The sequence below is a fragment of the Leopardus geoffroyi genome, chromosome B4 (genome assembly GCF_018350155.1).
Source record: "Leopardus geoffroyi isolate Oge1 chromosome B4, O.geoffroyi_Oge1_pat1.0, whole genome shotgun sequence".
Lineage (NCBI taxonomy): Eukaryota > Metazoa > Chordata > Mammalia > Carnivora > Felidae > Leopardus > Leopardus geoffroyi.
The window spans coordinates 67,837,734-67,865,052 of record NC_059341.1 but is presented as its reverse complement, the minus strand read 5'-3'; the positions used below and the strand labels follow the sequence as shown (position 1 = coordinate 67,865,052).

Here is a 27,319-nt window from a genome sequence, read left to right as displayed (position 1 = left end):
TAATAGTCATAAAATTAATCGCCGGGCTTGAAAACAGTATACAGGACAGCAGAGAATATCTTGCTACAGAGATCAAGGGACTAAGGAACAGTCACGAGGAGCTGAAAAACGCTTTAAATGAAATGCAAAACAAAATGGAAACCACCACGGCTCGGATTGAAGAGGCAGAGGAGAGAATAGGTGAACTAGAAGATAAAGTTATGGAAAAAGAGGAAGCTGAGAAAAACAGAGATAAAAAAATCCAGGAGTATGAGGGGAAAATTAGAGAACTAAGTGATACACTAAAAAGAAATAATATACGCATAATTGGTATCCCAGAGGAGGAAGAGAGAGGGAAAGGTGCTGAAGGGGTACTTGAAGAAATAATAGCTGAGAACTTCCCTGAACTGGGGAAGGAAAAAGGCATTGAAATCCAAGAGGCACAGAGAACTCCCTTCAGACGGAACTTGAATCGATCTTCTGCACAACATATCATAGTGAAACTGGCAAAATACAAGGATAAAGAGAAAATTCTGAAAGCAGCAAGGGGTAAACGTGCCCTCACATATAAAGGGAGACCTATAAGACTCGTGACTGATCTCTCTTTTGAAACTTGGCAGGCCAGAAAGAATTGGCACGAGATTTTCAGTGTGCTAGACAGAAAACATATGCAGCCGAGAATCCTTTATCAAGCAAGTCTGTCATTTAGAATAGAAGGAGAGATAAAGGTCTTCCCAAACAAACAAAAACTGAAGGAATTTGTCACCACTAAACCAGCCCTACAAGAGATCCTAAGGGGGACTCTGTGAGACAAAGTACCAGAGACACTACAAGCATAAAACATACAGACATCACAATGACTCTAAACCCGTATCTTTCTATAATAACACTGAATGTAAATGGATTAATGCGCCAACCAAAAGACATAGGGTATCAGAATGGATAAAAAAACAAGACCCATCTATTTGCTGTCTACAAGAGACTCATTTTAGACCTGAGGACACCTTTAGATTGAGAGTGAGGGGATGGAGAACTATCTATCATGCTACTGGAAGCCAAAAGAAAGCTGGAGTAGCCATACTTATATCAGACAAACTAGACTTTAAATTAAAGGCTGTAACAAGAGATGAAGAAGGACATTATATAATAGTTACAGGGTCTATCCATCAGGAAGAGCTAACAATTATAAATGTCTATGCGCCGAATACCGGAGCCCCCAAATATATAAAACAACTACTCATAAACATAAGCAACCTTATTGATAAGAATGTGGTAATTGCAGGGGACTTTAACACCCCACTTACAGAAATGGATAGATCATCTAGACACACGCTCAATAAAGAAACAAGGGCCCTGAATGAGACATTGGATCAGATGGACTTGACAGATATATTTAGAACTCTGCATCCCAAAGCAACAGAATATACTTTCTTCTCGAGTGCACATGGAACATTCTCCAAGATAGATCATATACTGGGTCACAAAACAGCCCTCCATAAGTTTACCAGAATTGAAATTATACCATGCATACTTTCAGACCACAATGCTATGAAGCTTGAAATCAACCACAGAAAAAAGTCTGGAAAACCTCCAAAAGCATGGAGGTTAAAGAACACCCTACTAACGAATGAGTGGGTCAACCAGGCAATTAGAGAAGAAATTAAAAAATAGATGGAAACAAACGAAAATGAAAATACAACAATCCAAACGCTTTGGGACGCGGCGAAGGCAGTCCTGAGAGGAAAATACATTGCAATCCAGGCCTATCTCAAGAAACAAGAAAAATCCCAAATACAAAATCTAACAGCACACCTAAAGGAAACAGAAGCAGAACAGCAAAGGCAGCCTAAACCCAGCAGAAGAAGAGAAATAATAAAGATCAGAGAAGAAATAAACAATATAGAGTCTAAAAAAACTGTAGAGCAGATCAACGAAACCAAGAGTTGGTTTTTTGAAAAAATAAACAAAATTGACAAACCTCTAGCCAGGCTTCTCAAAAAGAAAAGGGAGATGACCCAAATAGATAAAATCATGAATGAAAATGGAATTATTACAACCAATCCCTCAGAGATACAAACAATTATCAGGGAATACTATGAAAAATTATATGCCAACAAATTGGACAACCTGGAAGAAATGGACAAATTCCTGAACACCCACACTCTTCCAAAACTCAATCAGGAGGAAATAGAAAGCTTGAACAGACCCATAACCAGCGAAGAAATTGAATCGGTTATCAAAAATCTCCCAACAAATAAGAGTCCAGGACCAGATGGCTTCCCAGGGGAGTTCTACCAGACATTTAAAGCAGAGATAATACCTATCCTTCTCAAGCTATTCCAAGAAATAGAAAGGGAAGGAAAACTTCCAGACTCATTCTATGAAGCCAGTATTACTTTGATTCCTAAACCAGACAGAGACCCAGTAAAAAAAGAGAACTACCGGCCAATATCCCTGATGAATATGGATGCAAAAATTCTCAATAAGATACTAGCAAATCGAATTCAACGGCATATAAAAAGAATTATTCACCATGATCAAGTGGGATTCATTCCTGGGATGCAGGGCTGGCTCAACATTCGCAAATCAATCCACGTGATACATCACATTAACAAAAAAAAAGAGAAGAACCATATGATCCTGTCAATCGATGCAGAAAAGGCCTTTGATAAAATCCAGCACCCTTTCTTAATAAAAACCCTTGAGAAAGTCAGGATAGAAGGAACATACTTAAAGATCATAAAAGCCATTTATGAAAAGCCCACAGCTAACATCATCCTGAACGGGGAAAAACTGAGAGCTTTTTCCCTGAGATCAGGAACACGACAGGGAGGCCCACTCTCACTGCTGTTGTTTAACATAGTGCTGGAAGTTCTAGCATCAGCAATCAGACAACAAAAGGAAATCAAAGGCATCAAAATTGGCAAAGATCAAGTCAAGCTTTCGCTTTTTGCAGATGACATGATATTATACATGGAAAATCCAATAGACTCCACCAAAAGTCTGTTAGAATTGATACATGAATTCAGCAAAGTCGCAGGATACAAAATCAATGTACAGAAATCAGTTGCATTCTTATACACTAACAATGAAGCAACAGAAAGACAAATAAAGAAACTGATCCCATTCACAATTGCACCAAGAAGCATAAAATACCTAGGAATAAATCTAACCAAAGATGTAAAGGATCTGTATGCTGAAAACTATAGAAAGCTTATGAAGGAAATTGAAGAAGATTTAAAGAAATGGAAAGACATTCCCTGCTCATGGATTGGAAAAATAAATATTGTCAAAATGTCAATACTACCCAAAGCTATCTACACATTCAATGCAATCCCAATCAAAATTGCACCAGCATTCTTCTCGAAACTAGAACAAGCAATCCTAAAATTCATATGGAACCACAAAAGGCCCCGAATAGCCAAAGGAATTTTGAAGAAGAAGACCAAAGCAGGAGGCATCACAATCCCAGACTTTAGCCTCTACTACAAAGCTGTCATCATCAAGACAGCATGGTATTGGCACAAAAACAGACACATAGACCAATGGAATAGAATAGAAACCCCAGAACTAGACCCACAAACGTATGGTCAACTCATCTTTGACAAAGCAGGAAAGAACATCCAATGGAAAAAAGACAGCCTCTTTAACAAATGGTGCTGGGAGTACTGGACAGCAACATGCAGAAGGTTGAAACTAGACCACTTTCTCACACCATTCACAAAAATAAACTCAAAATGGATAAAGGACCTGAATGTGAGACAGGAAACCATCAAAACCTTAGAGGAGAAAGCAGGAAAAGACCTCTCTGACCTCAGCCATAGCAATCTCTTACTCGACACATCCCCAAAGGCAAGGGAATTAAAAGCAAAAGTGAATTACTGGGACCTTATGAAGATAAAAAGCTTCTGCACAGCAAAGGAAACAACCAACAAAACTAAAAGGCAACCAACGGAATGGGAAAAGATATTTGCAAATGACATATCGGACAAAGGGCTAGTATCCAGAATCTATAAAGAGCTCACCAAACTCCACACCCGAAAAACAAATAACCCAGTGAAGAAATGGGCAGAAAACATGAAAAGACACTTCTCTAAAGAAGACATCCGGATGGCCAAGAGGCACATGAAAAGATGTTTAGCGTCGCTCCTTATCAGGGAAATACAAATCAAAACCACACTCAGGTATCACCTCACGCCAGTCAGAGTGGCCAAAATGAACAAATCAGGAGACTATAGATGCTGGCGAGGATGTGGAGAAACGGGAACCCTCTTGCACTGTTGGTGGGAATGCAAATTGGTGCAGCCGCTCTGGAAAGCAGTGTGGAGGTTCCTCAGAAAATTAAAAATAGACCTACCCTATGACCCAGCAATAGCACTGCTAGGAATTTATCCAAGGGATACAGGAGTACTGATGCATAGGGGCACTTGTACCCCAATGTTCATAGCAGCACTCTCAACAATAGCCAAATTATGGAAAGAGCCTAAATGTCCATCAACTGATGAATGGATAAAGAAATTGTGGTTTATATACACAATGGAATACTACGTGGCAATGAGAAAAAATGAAATATGGCCTTTTGTAGCAACGTGGATGGAACTGGAGAGTGTGATGCTAAGTGAAATAAGCCATACAGAGAAAGACAGATACCATATGGTTTCACTCTTATGTGGATCCTGAGAAACTTAACAGGAACCCATGGGGGAGGGGGAGGAAAAAAGAAAAAAAAAAAAAAAAAAAAGAGGTTAGAGTGGGAGAGAGCCAAAGCATAAGAGACTGTTAAAAACTGAGAACAAACTGAGGGTTGATGGGGGGTGGGAGGGAGGAGAGGGTGGGTGATGGGTATTGAGGAGGGCACCTTTTGGGATGAGCACTGGGTGTTTTATGGAAACCAATTTGACAATAAATTTCATATATTATAAAAAAAAATGGGGATAATATTCATAATGTTGTGAGAATTAAAAGAGGTAGTGTATATAAATCACTTCAGTGTCTTTCACATAGTTAAGGTCAATCAACAAATTATTACAAATTTTTTGTATGTACTTGACATTCTTTCCAGGGGATACTGTGGCTCTTAAGCTATAAAACTTACATAGAACTCAATATATTTTAATGGTTATTATCATTATCAGGTGAGGTAATAGAAGTTAGGTTAAGGAGTCAAAATCAAGATGAAGTATAAGAGATATATAAAGATTATGAACTAGAGCCAAATTCAGAAAGTAACTAAGTAAACAAATCAACAAGGACAAAGTTTCAAAGGAGAAATGAGAAGTGATACAGCTATAGTGCTAGAATGAAGCTGATTTAAAATAGCTAGGTACACTTAAAAGCATCAACTAGATGTATTGAGTGCTCCCTGTATGAAAAGCACTATTTTGGGCCATATACATTAAAAAAATATGTTACAAAATAGGCTTCTGGCCCTCATCAATTGTTGTAGCAGTGAGAAGAATAAGACCTGTAAATATGAACTCAGTTATCTAATGCCGCATAACAGGTTACTTCAAACGTTTTAGTAGCTTAAAATAACCTATTTTGATCACAGATTTTCAACATGAGCATGGCTAGCAGGGACAGCCTATGTCTATACACTTTTGGATGGACTACTTAAAAGCATGGGGATGGTTCATTTACTCAGACATCTGGTGCCCAGGCAGAGAAGACCCAAAAGATTGGGGCTCCTCAGGCATCTTACTCTATCTCTATATGGTCTTTCCACATGGTCCCTCCAGCATGGAGGTTTAGCAGCAACAAGACTTCATAAGTGGCAGCTCAGGCCAGCAAAGGTACATGTCATGAAAGAGGAAAAAAGAGAGCACCAGCTGGAAAATATATCACATTTTATGATATGGTCTTGGAATTCATGCAGTGTCACTTCTACCTCATTCTGTTTATTAGACCTAAGTCATCAAGGCTCACCCATACCAAGAAAAGAGCAATTAGACCCCACTGTTTGTGGAAAGGGAGTCAAACTACAAACATATCCTTTGGCCTCAAAGTATTTATAATCTTTCTGCATGTAAAATACACTCCCCCCCTTCCCAAGACAACCCAACCTCTGCAAAAGTCTCACCTATTACAGCACCAGGCATAGGTTCAAAGTCCAGAATCTCATCCAAGTGTGTATGAGACTCTTCAGATGCTATTTATCAAGCACAGCTCCTCAGGTGTAGCTATCCTCAATTTGAAGATATGGTGAACTACAGAGACAAATTATATGCCCTCTACATACCAACATATAATGGTGTAAAGGCCTAAGAATCATTATAGGCTTTTCCATCGAAAAAGGGTGAAAGAGAGGCAAACTAGAGTTATCAGTCAATAAGAATTCTGAAATCCAGTTAGGCATGTACTGATGGTTTCTTGACACAGTCCTGCTGCCTGGGAATGCAGCACAGCCTGTCTATATATCTTAACTCTACCCTTTGAGCTCATGGTTTAACCCCCTTTGTCATCTTTTCCATAAAGAACTTATGTTTGCAGCTCAGTCGTTTCATCAGTTGGCTTCCTGAAAGTAGTATGTCAGAAGTCCAAAGGTCTCTTTTTATGTTTTACTGTCTCTGTCCCTTTCAGTCCAAGCTGGCAGTGTTTCTGCAAGTACACTTCTCTTAAAACTTCATAGATCTCTTATGAATAGTACTAGGGTTTACCCCATCAGACAAAAGCTACACCCACAAAACTCATCAAGTTAAGGCATTCTCTATCTTTGGCTTGCTGTCCTTGATACTCTTGAAAGCCCTATTGTTGAATAGAGACAATTTGGAGTTCATGTCCTTTAAGATCCTTAAAGATATTTATCTGAGATACCACCTCGAATCTGAGGTCTTTGCAAAGAGTTTTAGAATAACACTTTGACATCACCTTTATTCCCTATTTTCCTGACATTGTCCTTCAATTGACCTTGTTCAAAAGCCTTTTCATAATTTTAATATTGTTTGCCATCTGAAGAAACTGGAATGAGAAAGTTTTATTTTTGATTCCAGCAACTCCAAGCTTCATTATATATGAAAGTATTTCTTTTACTTAACAGTCTCATCTTGCATTTTACTACAGACAGCTAGAAGCCACTTCAATAATTTGAAATCTCCTTAATTTTGTAGTTCTATTTTCTTGTCAGTTCTATTTTCTGCATTACTACAGATCGTAATGTTGCTTAACTTTTTGTCACTACATAATAAATGTCCTCATTCTTCCAACTTTTGATACCATTATCCTCAATTTCCTTTCAGTTCTCACTCAGTGGCCACCTTGAGGACCCCCAGGTTACCACTACTAGTCTCTTCAAGGGCTACTATACTTTAATTTTCTCAAGGTCCTTGCAGGTTTATCCTGCCATTCCATCCCAAAGCCACGTTTTAGGTTTTTGTTGTGGCAGCACCTCACTTCCAGGTACTAAAATATGTCCAACTGTCTACTATTGGGTAACAAGCCCCAAAACTCAGTGGCTTAAAACAGCAACATTTTGCTCATGAAGCAGTCTGTACAAAAGGTTGATATAAGAAATTAAAAATAAATGGATATAAATATTCATTGATTGTAAAGCTCAAGATTACTAAGATGCTAATCCCCAAATCACTATCTACAGATTCAACACAATTCCTATCAAATCTAACTAGATTTTTTTGGAGAAATTGACAGAGAAATGCTTATAAAGAAAAAATGCTTATAAAGCTGAAATAATTATTTTAAAAAACAGGTAGTAACACTGATTTCAAAACCTGCTTATTATGAGGCTACATTAATCAAGACAATGTGTGCTTCACATAAGAAGAGATAGATCAATAGAACATAATAAAGAGTTCAAAACCACACATAGTCAAATTATTTTTGACAAACGCATAAAGTTAATTCATTGGGTGCAAGAATTGTCTTTTCAACAAATGCTGCTGGAGCAATTAGATATCTATGTTAAAAAATTTTTTTTTTACCTTATATGGTACAAAATAAATAAAAGCTGGAAATAAATCATAGACCTAAATGTAAGAACTAAATATACAAAACGTCTAGAAGGAAACACAGAGGAGAATTGTAACATCATTAATTTTTCTGAAAAGATAAATTAGTTAGTTTTTATCAAATTTAGAACTTTTGTTCTTCAAAGACACCATTAAAAAACTGAAAAAAATACTATGGTCTGGTAAAAGCCAAGTTTGCTATAACAACCATTAAGGGAAGGCAAATTAGGGAAACAATCTGAGTACAATGTAATTTACAAAGTAAATTTCACAGATTGATGTGCAATTGCATCCACAAGAAACCCTATGTGAATGGACAAAACTGCACCCATTTGAACGGAGTCACATAGGTATACACAGAATGAACACACACATATTCAAAAACCTACCACTTACCCTGATTCAGTGTATTATCTTTTATGTTTTGCCATTCTTTCACATTTGTGAAAATTATATATATAATGAATATGTGTGTGTGTGTGTGTGTGTGTGTGTGTATTCAACATCTCAAAAAAATCTGAGTGTCTTGACTCAAAAATGCTGAGCAGTGCACATAAAAGGAATGTTTTAAGTATTAAAGAAGCTTGAAACAAAGCATTTTTAAAGAAATGAGAGTGGTATCTCCTCAGTAATAGGCATAAAGGAATACATATTGCAGACCATCAGCTATAACACGGAAAAAATAAAAGAAATTCCTAGGTCTTTGAGCAAGTGCTGCAAAGTCAGTAAGAAGGCAGCCTAAAGAAATAGAAGCAATGAAAAAATTACTGAGCATATGGGTTGAAGACCAAACAATTTAAAAAAATGAAAACCTTTCCCACAAAGAAAAAGCACTATCTACATACAGAAGCCTTAAGTATAAATCACCAAATCCTGCAGAAATGGTTTCTTAATGCTACTATTGGCTAGTTTGGTGGTTTCAAACAGTGCTGGAGCTGTAGGGAAAGAAACACAAGTCTAAAATGATAGCTTTTTTGTGTCAGGATTTGGAAGGTGTAATTACACTGCATTTTGTCTTCCATTAGTGCTACTAAAACGTCGAACAGGGCAGCTGTCCTTCTCAGAAGGTAGTCTTTTTCTCTCCAGCTGCTTTCAAGATCTTCTGTCAGGCTCTGCCATTTTATTATACTGGGTCTAGACATGGATTTCAAATTATTTTTCCTACTTGGAAATTCTTGGACTTCCTGAATTTGTGAATTAGTATGCCTGATCAATTTTGAAACATTCTCAGGCATTATCACTTTAATTTATGCCTCTTTCCCATTCTCTCTCCTCCACTGTTGATACTTCAATCAAGTATATGTTGGAACTTATATTCTATCTTCCTCAATGTTTCACTCATTTTCTTTTTTTCTTGTGCATTTTGGACAATTTATTCTGATGTATTTCACTTCAAAAATTCTCTCTTCACTTGTGTCTAATATACTGCTAGATGTACTTACTGAATTTTCAGCAGGTGGCAGAAATGGAAAACTGGAACTAGAGAACTGTAAAACTAGAAAAAGTATCAATGTCAGAATTTGAATCACATCTACAAAGAAAATTCGTTCATCAATTTGTCATGGTCCCTAACTGTCAATATGGATTCTCCCAGAAGCAAACTAGAAGGCAAAACTCAAAGCAACATTTAAGTGCATGTAGTCTTGGGCAGCACTGGGGGGCGGTGGGGGGGAAGGGATGGGGGCTGTGATTTTAAGAAAAACTTGTAGGGAAGTAGGAAAATGAGACAAGAAAGAAAGGAAGCTAATACAGGGTTTATTACCAAGCAAGCTACCTTTGTAGGCAACTTAACCCTCTGAGGAACTCTGTAAGGATAGTGTTTCTCCAACATTGGAGTGCCTAAATATCATCCATTTAAGCATATATTCTTGATCCCCAGCCCCCAGAGATTCTGTTTCAGTAGTTTGGGGGTAGGTTCTAAGAATCTGCACCTCTAACTCCTGCACAATAGTAATGTTAATGTTACAGGTCTGTGTGTCAAACTTTGGTGCAGAAAATGTTTCTGAGGGAGTTATCCTGCCCAAGAGGACAGTGAACTGGAGTATTTACCCACCAACTCCCATCAGCCATTGTTTTAAAAGACTTCTCTCAAACACCCTGGTACTTCCTGTCTGCCTGCACATGGTCAACACAGATGTCTGCAGCCAAGAGAAACCTCTCAGGAAATAAGTCACAGGTGCTATCAGTTGGAAATCAGGTTGGCGTGTATTTAAATGGAAAGTGCCAAGGAAGCGTGAGCAGAGCAATGACAGCATTTGCTACACTGCTGTATGTGGTGTCATGGGGAAAATAAACATTAACCAAGAAATTATACAAATAAATTAAAATTATGGTAACTGCTAAAAAGAAAATTACATGAGACTATCCCTAAAGATAGCCTCATATTATTACAGATGGCAAATTACTAGAATAGTTAATGCTGGCCAAAATCACTGTTTTATAAATTTGTTAAGCGCCAACTCCAGCTCAGTATCATATACATCAGCCATTACTGACTGTACATACCTTATTTGCAGTCACTGTGATTGGTAGTTTACAATACAAATGTGTGCATAATCATTGAGCTTTCCATTTTGTTTCATTTGGATAAGCCTTAGTTAAGATTTACTCGTTTTATAAATCTTAAGTTGTGAATATGGAAAGAAAGCTGCTTACTTCTGTTGTTTTTTCCATTAAATGGCTTCACCAAAGGAAAACCTAAATCATATTGGATTTTAAGAAGTATGCTACAATCTATTCTACTATGTAAGATGTGTCTTTTTGATTCTGTAAATCCATATTCACTTTCCTTTCCAAATATACGCATCATCTTAAAGCACCTAAAGAATTAGCAACTGCAATGTTAGGGAACAGTCCACAAAACTACCCTTTCTTTAGGGGTTTCAAGAGCACCCTCAAATTTGATAACTTGCTTTACAAGGACTCAGTTCATTGAAAGATGTTATAGTCACGATTACAGTTTATTACAGGAAAAGAATACTGATTAAAATCAGCCTAGGGAAGAAACACACAGGACAGACTCTAGGAAAGTAATAAATGAAGAGCTTCTAGTAGACCTCTTCTGTGGAGTCATAGACTTTCCTGATATCACTGTCTGATAACATATACAGTACTGCCAACCAGGAAAGTTCACCCAAACCCTAGGGTCCAGAGTCTTTACTGGGGCTACATCAGAGTGGCATGCTGACCTCAGTTTCTAACCTTAAGAAGTTGAGCTGAGACTGCTTGATTTAAGGTCTCATTCTAAATCACGCTGTTACTATCTAGCTTGGTCCAAGGTCCCCAGGCTAACAAAGACATTTCTATCAGGCATGCAGGACACTCCAAGGGTATAGAGATTACATCCCCAAAGCCAAGAACAAAGGGAAGACCTTCTTTTGGGCAAGTTTACATTCTTTACTACACTGTACCTTACCCTCTTCTATGTATGGTCACTGCACTAAAAAGCCCTGACATTCCTTTTTACCTTACTGAGCTGAAGTGCTACATTATGATATTGACAAAAATGTAACTACATGTAGATTTTTGTAATTAAGGTGCTTTCAATACTGCTAGACTTTGATTAGCATAGTACTTGGGAAAAATCCATTTATTTGATACGTGAAACCAAGCTAAGATTCACAGCTCAATCTTATTCTAGTATCACAGGTAGAAGGTCTTCTTTTTCTATATTGGTCTTCATTGCTGGGTCATATTTTGCAAAATACTGCTCAGGATAATCAATCCATGACAGAATACTTTGTTTAAAATCACAATGAAAATCTGGCTTTTGAAATACTATCAATATACATCAGATCATTATATTCCCCTTCCAGAAGATGATTACTGTACCTTAAGAAAATTACTCAGGAGCTCTTTGAGCTTCCCGAGCCTGCAAAAATAACTTCCTAAAACTAGCTAAAAACTGAAGACTGCTACCTTTTAAACATCAGCTGTTAGTGTTTCTAAATCATTATGCTTTAGATCACTCCTACTGCACAAAATACTGATTTGATATGTGTGCATGTAACAATGGAATATCTCATCATCCTTTTCTTTAGAGGCACAGAAACTCCTAACTACATTTTTGGTTCAGTTACATATCATAATATCCTGTGCTGTATAATTTGTAATACATCCATACAAATGGTTGATTTCAGAGTATAAACATTTAAAATCTTGACAAAAAAAAATAAATGTTATATTGGGAACAAAGACTGTATTTTATAAATGAGAAATTCTGATATAATATTTTTGAAAAGAATCTTAGCAATATTAAAATTAGTAAACATAAATTACTTTTTCTAATGTTGAAGATTTCTTTTAGAAAAGCATTGACAGGGGCGCCTGGGTGGCGCAGTCGGTTAAGCGTCCGACTTCAGCCAGGTCACGATCTCGCGGTCCGTGAGTTCGAGCCCCGCGTCGGGCTCTGGGCTGATGGCTCAGAGCCTGGAGCCTGTTTCCGATTCTGTGTCTCCCTCTCTCTCTGCCTCTCCCCCGTTCATGCTCTGTCTCTCTCTGTCCCAAAAATAAATAAATGTTGAAAAAAAAAAAATTTAGAAAAGCATTGACATATTTTTATAGCTTAAAGAAAAAACGTGCTCCTTTGAATACAAGCACCAACAAAAACCATTATCCAAACAAAACAGAAAATATATTTTGTCTAAAAATGCCAGAATTTTTAAATTAGGGCATAATATTTAATATAAGTAGTTAGAAAATATATTTCATCTAAAAATGAATGCCAGAATTTTAATGAGGGTATAATATTTAATATAAGTAGCTAACAGTGCTTGCTTCAGCAGCACATATACTAAAATTGAAACAACACAGAGAAAACTAGAAAAGCCCTACATAAGGATGATGCGCAAATTTGTAATATGAGCAGCTAACAACATTCTTATGGGACTACAAAACATATTTGACACTGTTTAGCATTATTTTCTGTCTTAAAATCTTAGAACATTTTTGCTAACAGATGCAACTGCACTAAATTTTAAAATAAAGAAAACATAGCAGGAGGCAATTAAACATACTTTATCCATAAATAGATCATAATAATCACCATGAGAATTATAGACAGTAAATTTACATACGTATTTTCCCAAAAACTTGAAGATATAATATGTATATCTTGAAGATTAGCTACATATGTGTTTAAAGAAATATATACGTAAAATTAATGTATACATTAAAATTAAAATGTTTTAAAACAAGCCATAAATACTTTTACCTTGTGCTTGGCTACATATTCTCATTCCTTATTACATTAATGAAATTCTGAACATTAAGTAAAATGCTAAGACTCAGGCTGAAATTTTAGAATATTAGTCGTTCTTAAGGATTTCCTGCCCTCCAGTGGTATCTGCCTTAATATTTTCACTGCACCTTTCAACATTACAAAGACACATTGCTTCTACATTTACATTATGAAATTATATCACACTGTATGGCAGCATCTAATTTTTTTTCCATTACAGGTTCACTGTCTGTCTGGACCCACGCATCACATCTTGCAACCTGTAGAATGCAGTTATTACTGGTTATATTCTGCGAATTGTGTGCTGAATTACACTGAGACTGTGGACACTGATCTGTATTATCTTTCATTGAGACGTGGTGAAGATTCTCATTTTGTTCATGAATTTTGGCATTGTTTTTAATAATCCCATCACATGGAGATTTTGGCATCCTTTCTGGATAAAAATTACTAGTTATTTGTTTGGTTCTGATGGCTCTCCTATTTGATTCTTCAACGTGCTGCAATATTTTATCTTCTTCTTCAGATAGCTAAAAGAAATTCAGTAATTTTGCTGTAAATTTTTGCTTAAATTTCTAAAAATCATTCAATCACTTCAAAGCATTCTAAAATTCACACTATAGAAAATTTAAAATATAGAAAATATTGGCAGGCTACAATTCAAAGCTGATACACCAACAAATAGTCTTCAAACATTAATCCACTGCTTCCAGAGATTCCTCAAAAAATTAAAACTACAACTACCATATGATTCAGTAGTGCTACTACTGGACATTTAATCAAAGAATACAAAAACACTAATTCAAAAAGATATGTGCAGCCCTATGTTTACTGCAGCATTATTTACAATAGCAAAATTATGGAAGCAGCCCAACCCAAGTGTCCATCAGTAGATGAACAGATAAAGAAGATGTAGTATATATATATACAATGGAATACTATTCCACCAGGAAAAAGAACAAAACCTTGCCATTTGCAACAACATGGAGGGACCCAGAGACTATAATGCTAAGTGAAATAAATCAGAGAAAGATAAATGCCGTATGATTTCACTCATAAGTGGAATTTAAGAAACAAATAAATTGAACAAAGAAAAAGGAGACAAGCCAAAAACAGATGCTTAACTATACAGAACTGATGGTTATCAGAGGGGAAGTGGGTGGGGGAGATGGGTGAAATAGGTGAAGGGGAATAAGAGTACACTTATCATGATGAGCATTTAGTACTGTATAGAATTGTTGAATCTCTATTATACACCTGAAACTAACATAAGACTACATGCTAATTATACTGGTATTAAAACTTAAAAAAATAATAACCTACTGCTTCCCAGGAGGTTATGGACTTTTAAAATAGCAAGAACAATAATAATCCTTGTATTAAAAATGCAGAAGAGCTAAGAAAGGAAAAGGGAATTTTGTCTGTTCTCAATCCTCATAATAGGCTACATCATCCCCCTACCATTTCACACAAAGAATTGATAAATAAATAATTCACTCATTGACTCATTAAGTTCAAAAATATCTAGATTGTATCTTTTATGGGTCCAGCTTCATGAAAAGTATAATTTAAGGAGAGTATCAGCTAATAGAAAATCAAATCAAATAGACAAAAGAAGTTAAATAAGAATAAGTATCTTAACTGTTATCTAAAAAAGTCAAATTTTAAGAACTTTTAATAGGTGTAGATTTCAATTTGCTAGTCCGAATGTTTCAACTTCATGAAAAATTTTATCTTTTTTTTTTTTGAGAGAGAGCGTGCGTGCAAGCAAGGGAAGGGCAGAGAGAGAGGGAAGCAGAGGATCTAAAGCAGGCTCTGTGATGACATCATCGAGCCCAATGCAGGTGAGCTCATGATCTGAGCCGAGGTCGGGTGCTAAACCGACTGAGCTACCCAAGCACCTGTTGTTTTTGTTTTGTTTTGTGTTAGAGAAATTTATCTTTTAATTACTGAAGTAATGAAAATATTTTTTACTAAAATTCTAATATAATAGTAATGACTGTTCTAGGTTTAAAAAAAAAAAAAAAAAAAGCAAAGTTAACATAAAAACCCTGAAATAAGGTGTAGGCTGCAGTAGATTGGCACTAAAATAGAAAAAGTAAGCCCAAGAAATAACATTGACACTGGCTGGGCACAAATTTGAAAAAAACAAGTTCAATACATTTATTCAAGAAAATAAATATCCATTTAGCTTCTGCAATGTGAGTGAAGTAGACACGGTTGCTGCCCTCTTAAAGCATACATTCAGACAGGTGGAAATAATACTAATCAAATAATCATGCATATGAATATCTAATTATAAATCAAGAAAAGCCTTATGAAGAACAAGTATGAAGCACTCTGAAAGCAAAACTGAGAGGCTAGTTTAGATTGAGGAGCCAACGAGGGGCTTTCAGAAGAAGTGACATATTTGAACTGAGACTTAAAGGATGAATAAGAGTAAGACAAAGGAAATAGGATCTACAAATGCCCTGAAACAGAAAAGAGACTGATAAGCTAAGAAAACGAAAAGTCAAAAAGTCAGTACATGTGAAGTGTGGTGTAAAAGGGAGAACATTAGAAGTTGGAGATGTAGCCAGAGGCCAGATTACACATGGCCTGCAGCCACCCTAAGAAGGTTAGATTCTAAAGTAAAACATAAATCCACTGAATACTTAAACACAGAAATAACACGATTCAACTTAGGTTTTCAAAAGATCATGATGACTGCTAACAGAAGAAAGTGGGACAAGAGTGTAAGTAGAGAGATCTCGCAGGAGACCATCACAATAGTGCAAGAACAATATACTGGTACCTGAGGCTAGCATACTGACAGCAAACGTTAAGAGAAGTAGATAAAATATGCAATTTATTTTGGAGATAGAACTGGCTGGATGAAGTGATGGAAACAATGTGGTTAAAAAAAATGAGCCAGAAAGAAACAGCAAAGTTAACTAAGTTTCTGGCATGAGCAACTGAGTGGATAAAAAAGGTATCTACTAATATGGGAATTATCAATAAAACTGATCTGGGCCAAAGACCTGTGGGTGTTCAGTTTAAGAGAAAGAAGAAAAGGAGGGGCGCCTAGGTGGCTCAGTTGTTTGAACACCTGACTCTTGATTTTGACTCAGGTCACGATCCCAGGGTTGTGGGATTGAGCCTTGCATCGGGCTCCACACTAAGTGTGGAGCCTGCTTGAGACAGGCTCGCTCTCTCTCTCTCTCTTTTGCTCTCTCTTTTGCTCTCTCTTCCGCTCTCGCTCTCTTCCGCTCTCGCTCTCTCTTCCGCTCTCTCTCTCTTCTGCTCTCTCTTCCACTCTCTTTCGCTCTCTCTCTCTTCCGCTCTCGCTCTCTCTCTCTTCCGCTCTCTCTCTCTCTTCCGCTCTCTCTCTCTTCTGCTCTCTCTTCCACTCTCTTTCGCTCTCTCTCTCTTCCGCTCTCTCTTCCACTCTCTCTCTTTCGCTCTCTCTCTCTCCCTCTCTGCTCCTCTCCCCTTCTTGCTTGCACGCTCTCTCTCTCAAATAAAAATACAAATGTTTCAAAAATAAAGGGAGATTTTGGTGAAATATCCAAGAAGCTATATCAAATAGGAAATTGGACATCTAAATAAGCATCTGGGCTAAAATGACAAAGATGAAAACTGTCATGAGACAGATATTATATGTTGATGGAACACAGAACATCATCTAACATTTAGAGTACAGGTTTAGAGAAGAAAAGTGTCCTGTAGCAAACCCTAAACATTACATTTATATAGGGAGAAGGGTGGAAAAGAAGTCATCAAAGGCATAAAGTAGAATTCATTTTTTTTTAACGTTTATTTATTTTTGAGACAGAGAGAGACAGACCATGAACGAGGGAGGGTCAGAGAGAGGGAGACACAGAATCTGAAACAGGCTGGAGGCTCTGAGCTGTCAGCACAGAGCCTGATGCGGGGCTCGAACTCACAGACTACGAGATCACGGCCTGAGCCGAAGTTGGACGCTTAACCGACTGAGCCACCCAGGCGCCCCATAAAGCAGAATTCAAAGAGGTATAAAGGAAACCCAAGATAAGTGTATTATCACAAAAGCAAAGAGAAAGAACATGTTTCAAAACAAGAAAATAATTTCTACTAATATTATTAGTTCTTATAAAATGAAAACTTAAAAATGCCCATTAAAATTGGCAAGATAGAGGCCACGGGTGTCCATCCTTAGAAAGAGCCGTTTGGACAGTGAGGCAGACACTACAAAAAAAAAAAAAAAAAAAAGGGCAGATTAAATGAACATGGAAGAATTAATGAAGGAGAACTCCATTTAAACTGTGATTTGTGAGAAATGCAGCATTCCCACTGAGGACATAACATGAGGACATAACACTCCATTTATTCCGATTACATTCTTCAACATTTTATAGTTTTCTTCATATAAGCCTTCAGACTTTTTCTACGTATTCTTAGTTGTTTTAGGTTTTTAATTATTGTAAGCAGGTTCTTTTAAAAAGCATTTCAAAAGAAATCCAACTTTATCCTTGATAAGAGTGGCTTTGGTAAATAATAATGAACACATCATTTTTATAAATGAATGAATGGTATTTACATTTCAATTTTACATTTCTGTTTATATTTTTCTTACACTTGAAGTGTTTAATATTTTTTTTAAATTTTCACTATTTATTGACAATTTTTTAGAATGTAAAGGTAACCAATGAAAAATATAAGTAATTCTAAATTAGCAGAGCATAAATTAATAAGCAAAAAAAAAAATGTAACTTACCATTTCTGAACTAGAACTGAAGCAACTATCTGTTGGCCTTGGAGAATAACTGGTACATTGACTACTCTGTGAAGAATCAAGATCTGAAAATAAAGATTTAATTCATGAAGAATGGTATTTATATATACAAAGTATATACATAGGCAAAACTCTTTGCCGGTAAAATACATTTAGTTAACATTCTACAGAGAGCTATAAAGTGTGTGAAAACTAGTTAAAATTTTGTATACTTGGGCAGCTTGCATTTCTGATAGTATTATGGATTTTATACTTAAAACATTTGTATCTATAAGTAAAATAAGAGTATATACATAAGGAAAGAAAGGATAATAAAGAATATTGGATTGTTTTTTCCCAATATATGAACCATTTATTATAAACAAATAATTAAAAAAAAATTTTTAACATTTATTCATTATTGAGAGACAGAGACAGAGCATGAGCATGGGAGGGGCAGAGAGGGGGAGATACAGAATCTGAAGCAGGCTCCAGGCTCTGAGCTGTCAGCACAGAGCCCGAGCAGGGCTCAAACTCACAAACCGCGAAATCATGACCTGAGCCGAAGTCAGACACTTAACCAACTGAGCCAGTCAGGTACCCCATATAAACAAATAATTTGAAGTGTCAACTGCAAGAAAGAGGAATAAGTCAAGTTTATTAAATCCCAACATGCAGATATGCGCTAATCCAGTAAGTGAAGATTAATTGTACAATCAAAACTGTATGAAAAAAATCAATTCAAAGCATCCAGTATAATATTCTTTCATTATCTGGTTCATTATCTGGAACCAGATAACTGCAACCAGACAACTGCAACTTGATTGCAAGTACAATTTGAAAGTGCACCTAAGAGGCAGGTCATAACTCCCTACAATGCATAAATACTTTAAGAGTAGCTTCAACAATTCCTGTCCCTTTGTCTATGAAAATGGGTTTCCTCTCAAGAAAAGCCCAAGGAAGGGTGCGAGGGCGGCTCAGTCAGTTAAGTACCCAACTCTTGGTATTCAGCTCAGGTCATGATCTCATGGTTCATGAGTTTGAGCCTCATGTCAGGCTCTCTACTTCTATGAGTAGGGAGATAAAGTAACCAAAGTCAACAACAAGAGGGAGTAAGTAACACTCTCCAAAAAACACCTCCTGAAGGGCCAGGCCCTGGACATGTATGACCCCTCTTTAATATAGCAGTTCTCGCAGGTACAAGGCACACAATGAGCTTTTACAACACATAAGGGACAGAAAACTAGCCAAAATGATGAAACAGAAGAATTCTCCTCAAAAGAAATTCCAGGAAGAAATGACAGCTAAAGAATTGCTCCAAACAGATATAAACAATATAACTGAACAAGAATTTAGAATAACAGTCTAAGATTAATTGCTGGGCTTGAAAAAAGCATAGAAAACAGCAGAGAATCTATTTCTGCAGACATTAAGGAACTAAAAAATAGTAATGGTGAATTTTAAAAATGCTATAAATGAGGTGAAAAATAAACTGGAGGCAGTGACAGTGAGAATTGAAGAGGCAAAGGGGGGAATAGGTGAAATAGAAGATAAAATTATGGAAAAAGAGGAAGCTGAGAAAGCGATAAAAAAAACTTCTGGATCATGACAGGAAAATTACAGAAGTGATTCAAGGAAATGGAATAATATCCATATCATAGGAGTTCCAGAAGAAGAAGAAGAAGAGAGAAAAAGGGGCCAAAGGTGTACTCGAACAAATCATAGCTGAGAATCCCTCAACCTGGGGAAGGAAACATGCATTGAAATACAAGAGGCACAGAGAACCCCCTTCAGACGTAACTTGAATCAATCTTCTGCACAACATATCATAGTGAAACTGGCAAAATACAAGGATAAAGAGAGAATTCTGAAAGCTGCTAGGGATAAACAGGTAGACACATAAGGGTAGTAGCAGACCTATCTACTGAAACTTGGCAGGCCGGAAAGGAATGGCAGGGAATCTTCAATGTGATGAACAGAAAAAAATATGCAGCCAAGAACCGTTTATCCAGCAAGTCTGTCATCCAGAATAGAAGGAGATATAAAGGTTTTCCCAAACAAACAAAAACTGAAGGAATTCATCACCACTAAACCAGCCCTACAAGAGATCCTAAGGGGTCTCAGTGAGTGGAATGCTACAAAGATCACAAAGGACCAGAGACACCACTACAAGCATGAAACCTACAGATAACACAATGACTCTAAACACATATCTTTCAATAATAACACTGAATATAAATGGACTAAATATTCCAATCAAAAGACAGAGTATCAGAATGGATAACAAAACAAAACAAAACAAAAACAAAAAAACAAAAAAAAACAAAAAACAAGACCCATCTACTTTCTGTCTATAAGAGACCAATTTTAGACCTGAGGACACCTTCAGAATGAAATTGAGGGGATGGAGAACCAGCTATCATGCTACTGGAAGTCAAAAGAAAGTTGGAGTAGCCATACTTATATGAGAAAAACTAGATTTTATTTATTTATTTTTTTTTAATTTTTTTTTCAATGTTTATTTATTTTCGGGACAGAGAGAGACAGAGCATGAACAGGGGAGCGTCAGAGAGAGAAGGAAGCACAGAATCGGAAACAGGCTCCAGGCTCTGAGCCATCAGCCCAGAGCCCGACGCGGGGCTCGAACTCACGGACCGCGAGATCGTGACCTGGCTGAAGTCGGACGCTTAACCGACTGCGCCACCCAGGCGCCCCAAGAAAAACTAGATTTTAAACTAAAGGCTGTAACAAGAGATGAAGAAGGGCATTATATAATAATTACAAGTCAATTCATCAAGAAGGGCTAACAATAAATGTTTATGCACCAAATTTGGAAGCACCCAAATATATACAACAGTTAATCACAAACATCTTATTGGTAAGCAATCTTATTGGTAAGAATGTGGTAATTGCAGGGGACCTTAATACTCCACTTACAACAATGGACAGATCATCTAGACAGAAAATCAATAAACAATGGCCCTGAATGATACACTGGACCAGATGGACTTGACAGATATATTTACAACTTTTCATCCTAAAGCAGCAGAATGCATATTCTTCTCGAGTGTACATGTAACATTCTCCAAGATAGATCACATACTGGGTCACAAAACAGCTCTCAATAAGATCATACCATGGACACTTCCAGATCACAATGCTATGAAACTTGACATCAACCATAGGAAGAAGTTTGAAACACCTTCAAATGCATGGAGGTTAAAGAACATCCTACTAAAAAAAAGAATGTGTCAACAAGGCAATTAAAGAAGAAACTAAAAAATACATGGAACACATGAAAATTAAAACATAACAATCCAAACCCCTTTGGGATGCAGCAAAGGCACTCTTAAGAGGAAAATATACTGTAATCCAGGCCTAGCTCAAGAAACAAGAAAAATCCCAAATACAAAATCTAACAGCACACCTAAAGGAAATAGAAGCAGAACAACAAAGAAACCCCAAGGCCAGTAGAAGAGAAATAATAAAGATCAGAACAGAAATAAACAATACAGAATCCAAAAAAAAAAAAAAAAAAAAAGAACATTTCAATGAAACTAAGAGTTGGTTTTTTGAAAACAAACAAAATTGAAAACAAACAAACCCCTAGCCAGACTTCTCAAAAAGAAAAGAGAGAGGACCCAATTAGAAAAAAAAATCATGAAGGAAAACTGATTTATCACAATCAATCCCTCAGAAATATAAGCAATTATCAGAGAATACTATGGAAAATTATATGCCAGCCAACAGGACAACCTGGAAGAAATGAACAAATTCCTAGATACCCACAAACTACCAAAACTCAAACAGGAAGAAATAGAAAATTTGAACAGATCCATAACTAGTAAAGAAATTGAATCAGTTATCAAAAATCTCCCACTGAGAATAAACTGAGGGCTGATGAGGGGTGGGAGGGAGGGGAGTGTGGGTGATAGGTATTGAAGAGGGCATCTTTTGGGATGAGCACTGGGTGTTGTATGGAAACCAATTTGACAATAAATTTCATATATTAAAAAAAAAAAAAAAATCTCCCACCACATAAGAGTCCTGGACCAGATGGCTTCCCTGGGGAATTCTACCAGACATTTAAAGCAGAGATAACACCTATCCTCCTCAAGCTGTTCCAAAAAATAGAAATGGAAGGAAAACTTCCAGACTTATTCTATGAAGCCAGCATTACCTTGATTCCCAAACCAGTTAGTGACCCCACAGAAAAGGAGAACTAACGGCCAATATCCCTGATGAACATGGATGCAAAAATTCTCAACAAGATACTAGCAAATCAAATTCAACAGCATATAAAAAGAATTATTCACCATGATCAAGTGGGATTAATTCCTGGGCTGCAGGGATGGTTCAACATTTGCAAATCAATCAATGTGATACATCACATTAATAAAAGAAATGATAAGAACCATATGATCCCATCAATTGATGAAGAAAAAGCATTTGACAAAATTCAGCATCATTTTTTAATAAAAATCCTCGAGAAAGTCAGGATAGAAGGAACATACTTAAACATCATAAAAGCCATTTATGAAAAGCCCACAGCTAATATCACCCTCAATGGCAGAAAAAACTTAGGGCTTTCCCCATGAGATCAGGAACATGACAGGGATGTCCACTCTCACCACTTGTTTAACATAGTGTTGGAAGTCCTAGCATCAGCAATCGGACAACAAAATGAAATAAAAGACATCAAAATTGGCAAAGAAGTCAAACTTTCACTTTTGCAGACATGATACTCTACATGGAAGACCCGAAAGACTCCACCAAAAGACTCCTAGAGCTGATAACATGAATTCAGCAGAATCACAGGGTACAAATTCAATGTACAGAAATCGGCTGCATTTTTATACATCAATAATGAAGCAACAGAAAGACAAATAAAGAAACTGATCCCGTTCACAATTGCACCAAGAACCATAAAATACCTAGGAATAAACATAACCAAAGATGTAAAAGATCTATATGCTGAAAACTATAGAAAGCTTATGAAGGAAATTGAAGAAGACACAAAGAAATGGAAAAACATGCCATGCTCATGGGTTGTTAAAATGTCAATGTACCCAAAGCAATCTACACACTCAATGCAATCCCAACCAAAATAGCACCAGCATTCTTCTCAAAGCTAGAACAAGCAATCCTAAAATTTGTATGGAACCACAAAAGACCCCAAATAGCCAAAGTAATTTTGAAGAAGAAAACCAAAGCAGGGAGTATCACAATCCCAGACTTTAGTCTCTACTACAAAGCTGTAATCATCAAGACAGCATGGTATTGGCACAAAAACAGACACATAGACCAATGGAATAGAACAGAAACCCCAGAACTAGACCCACAAACGTATGGCCAACTGATCTTTGACAAAGCAGGAAAGAGTATCCAATGGAAAAAAAGACAGTCTCTTTAGCAAATCATACTGGGATAACTGGACAGCAACATGAAGAACGAAACTAGACCACTTTCTTACACCATACACAAAAATAAATTCAAAATGGATGGAAGACCTAAATGTGAGACACGGAACCACCAAAATCCTAAAGGAGAATGCAGGTAACAAATTTTTTAAAAGTTTTTAAAATTTATTTTGAGAGAGAGAGAGAGAGAGAGAGAGAGAGAGAGAACGAGAACAAGCAGGGTAGGGGCAGAGAGAGAATCTCAAGCAGGCTCCACACTGTCAGTTCAGAGACCTATGTGGGGCTCAAACTCATGAACCGTGAGATCATGACCTGAGCTGAAATCAAGAGTCAGATGCTTAACTGATGGAGCCACCCAGGCATCCCCAGGTTGATAGCAGCTGTAGTAACTTCTTACTACCTTACTTACCTCTTGAGGCAAGGGGAAACAAAAGCAAAAATGAACTACTGGGACTTCATCAAGACAGAAAGCTTCTGCATAGCAAACAATCAACAAAACTAAAATGCAACCTTCAGAATAGGGAGAAGATATCTGCAAATGACATATCTGATAAAGGGTTAGAATCCAAAATCTATAAAGAACTTATTAAACTAACACCCAAAAAAACAATTAATCCAGTCAAGATGCAGGCAGAAGACATGAATAGATATTTTTCCAAAGAAGACTTAAGAAGTGCAACAGATGTGTGAAAAGATACTCAACATCACTAATAATCAGGGAAATACAAATCAAAACCATGATTAGACGGGGACCTGGGTGGCTCAGTTGGTTAAGCATCTGACTTCAGCTCAGATCATGATTTCACAGTTCATGAGTTCGAGTCCTGCACTGGGGTGAGCTTGAGTCCTGCTTCAGGTGAGCTCAAGGCCCCCCTTCTCTCTCTCTCTTTCTGCCCCTCAGGGGATTTTCTCTCTTTCCCATTTCTGCTCCTCACTCACTTGTGCCCTCTATCTCTCAAAAGAAAAAAAAGAAAACACTATGAGATTTCACCTCACAGCTGTCTTAATGGCTAAAACTAACAACACAGGAAACAACAGGTGTTGGCAGGGATGTGGAGAAAGGGGAACTCTCTTGCACTGTTGGTGGAAATGCAAACTGGTACAACCACTCTAAAAAAGAGTATGGAGGTTATTCAAGAAGTTAAAAGTAGAACTACCCTATGATCCAGCAATTACACTACTAGTTATTTACCCAAAGTATACAAAAATACAGATTTGAATGGGGACATGCACCCTCATGTTTATAGCAGTATTATCAACAACAGCCAAATTATGGGAAGAGCACAAATATCCACTGACTGATGAATGGATAAAGAGGATGTGGTGTGTGTGTGTATGTGTGTGTGTGTGTGTGTGTGTGTGTGTGTGTGTGTGTGAGTGTATATGTACATATACATATATATATAATGGAATATTACTCAGCCATCAGAAAGAACCAAATCTTGCCATTTGCAACAACACGCATGGAGCTAGAGTGTATGATGCTAAGTGAAATGAGTTAATCAGAGAAAGACAAATATCATGATTTCACTCATATGTAGAATTTAAGAAACAAAAGAGATGAACATAGGGGAAGGGAAGGAAATATCTACTATAAAAACACAGAGGGAGGCAAACCATAAGATTCTCTTACCTATATAGAACAAACTGAGGATTGTTAGAGCAAAGGTGGGTAGGAGGACGAGCTAAATGGGGGATGGGCATTAAGGAAGGCACTTGTAATGAACACAGAGTGTTATATGTAAGTGATGAATCACTAATTTCTACTCCTGAAACCAGTATTACATTATATGTTAACTAGAATTTAAATTTGAAACATAAAATATATGTGATAAAAAGTATGAAAATTTAAATTGGCTGATGATCAAACCACAGTTATAAACAATCCGATTTATAAAAGAATGCAATTTCTATAGAAAATTCCTCTTTCACTGAGAAGAGGAACATTTTTAGTATAGTAAATAAACAGAGGTTCAGAAATAGGAAAGAGGCAACCTATAGCTCTTAAAGAAAAAAGAAGTAATTTTATAGATGTTGACTATGAAAGGAACAGTTGAGACCAGAGACAGTTATTTAATTAATAGAAATTTCTAAAACATCAAGAGATGTTTTTAAAACCAAACGTTCAGATATGAGAAATAACTTTTGAGGATCTCATGTACAGCATGGAGTAGATTTTAAGTGTCTCACCACATAGGGGTGGTATGGGTGGCTCAGTCAGTTAAGTATCTGACTTCAGCTCAGGTCATGATCTCATGGTTTGTGGGTTCGAGCCCCTCCATCAGGCTCTGTGGTGACAGCTCAGAACCTGGAGCCTGCTTCGGGTTCTGTGTCTCCTTTTCTCTCTTGCCCTCCCTTGCTCACATTCCATCTCTCTCTCAAAAATAAACATTAAAAAAATTAAAATATTAATAAATAAAATGCCCAGGGGAGCTACAGTTTTAAGTATCTCACCACATACACACAAAAAGGTAACTATATGAGGTGGTAGATGTGTTAATTAACTTGATTGTGGGAATCATTCACAATGTATTTTTTTCATTGTTGAAAGAGTATACTTTCAACATGCATCTTCATTGTTTCTCTTTTTTTGCACTAATTACAAAAAATTAATGTTTATTTTTTGACAGAGACAGAGTGTGAGTGGGGCAGGGGCAGAGAGAGAGGGAGACACAGAATTCAAAGCAGGCTCCAGACTCTGAGCTGTCAGCGCAGAGCCCAACGTGGGGCTTGAACTCACAAACTGTGAAATCACAACCTGGGCTGAAGTCAGACACTCAAACTACTGAGCCACCCAGGTGCCCCTATACTCATTAATTTAAATGAAAATATCAAATAACATTCATGTTGAAATGACAGCTGAAACAAAGATATAGCAAAATCAACAAAAGCATTCTGAGGGGCGCCTGAGTGGCTCAGATAGTTGAGCACCCGACTTCATTTCGGCTCAGGTCATGGTCTCATGGTTCATGAGATCAAACCCCTCACTGGGCTCCACACTGAGAGCACCAATCCAGTTTGGGATTCTCTCTCTCCCTCTCTCTCTGGCCCTCTACTTGCACGCTCTCTCTCCCTCAAATAAATAAACATTAAAAAGAAAAAAACAAAAGAGGGGTGCCTGGGTGGCTCAGTCAGTTAAGCGTCTGACTTCAGCTCAGGTCATGATCTCGCAGTTTGTGAGTTCAAGTCCCGCATCAGGTTGTATACTGACAGCTCAGAGCCTGCAGCCTGCTTCAGATTCTGTGTCTCCCTCTCTCTGCCCTTCCCTGCTTGTGCTCTCTCTGCCACTCAAAAATAAATAAACATTAAAAAAAAGAAAAAAAAAAAGAAGAAAAAAAATTGTGTGAGAATTAGCTATACACAATGTATATGAATATTAAATCATGTTGTATACCCTAAATATATACAATTTTTTAAAATATTTATTTACTTATTTAATCTCTACACCCAATGTGGGGTCTGAACTCATGATCCCAAGATCAAGAGTCAAATGCTCTACCAACTGAGTCAGCCAGGTGCTCCAATACATACAATTTTTGTTGGCCAATTATACCTCAATAAAACCAGAAGAAAAAAAAAGTATCTCTCCTTTGACTCAGCAATCCCATTCCTAGAAATTATCCTAAAAATATACCTCCACAACTCAGCAACATATGCACAGAGTGTTCATTGCAACATTATTTGTAAGAACAAGATCCTGGAAACAACCCAAACATCCATCAACAGGCATTAGCTGAATAAACTATAATCCATCCATATTATGGATTACCATATGGTCATAAATAAAGGATGAAAAAATGTCTAATATTACCATGGAGAACACTTCAGGATGTTTTATTAAATAAATTAATCTATTCAATTAATTTATGAAATATCCTATGTTAAATAGAAAATCTACTATTACATTTAGAGTGAGAAAGGCAAGAACTAAGTTTCATGTGTATATGTGTGTTTATACATTTTTAGGCTGTATTTTGGGGAAAAAAAA

The 27,319-nt window shown here is 36.9% G+C and overlaps 1 protein-coding gene, 1 long non-coding RNA gene and 1 pseudogene across 3 annotated transcripts in view; 2 read left to right on the top strand and 1 right to left on the bottom strand.

Annotated features, from left to right (window-relative positions):
* Window positions 1-87: 87 nt before the first annotated feature.
* Window positions 88-19,493, top strand: LOC123590633. The gene is made up of 2 exons (XR_006708879.1): window positions 88-180; window positions 19,450-19,493. It is a non-coding gene; the product is annotated as an uncharacterized LOC123590633 (long non-coding RNA).
* Window positions 12,709-12,821, top strand: LOC123592298 (annotated as a pseudogene).
* Window positions 12,941-27,319, bottom strand: part of CB4H12orf40 (chromosome B4 C12orf40 homolog) — a 57,905-nt gene continuing 43,526 nt past the window's right edge. For both annotated transcript variants that reach the window (XM_045464017.1, XM_045464018.1), the window contains 2 exons: window positions 17,915-17,997; window positions 12,941-13,709 (listed from right to left, as the gene is read on the bottom strand). In XM_045464017.1, coding sequence (XP_045319973.1) covers window positions 13,347-13,709; window positions 17,915-17,997 — 446 coding nt within the window. In that variant the 3' untranslated portion in view covers window positions 12,941-13,346. The remainder of the gene's footprint in view (window positions 13,710-17,914; window positions 17,998-27,319) is intronic.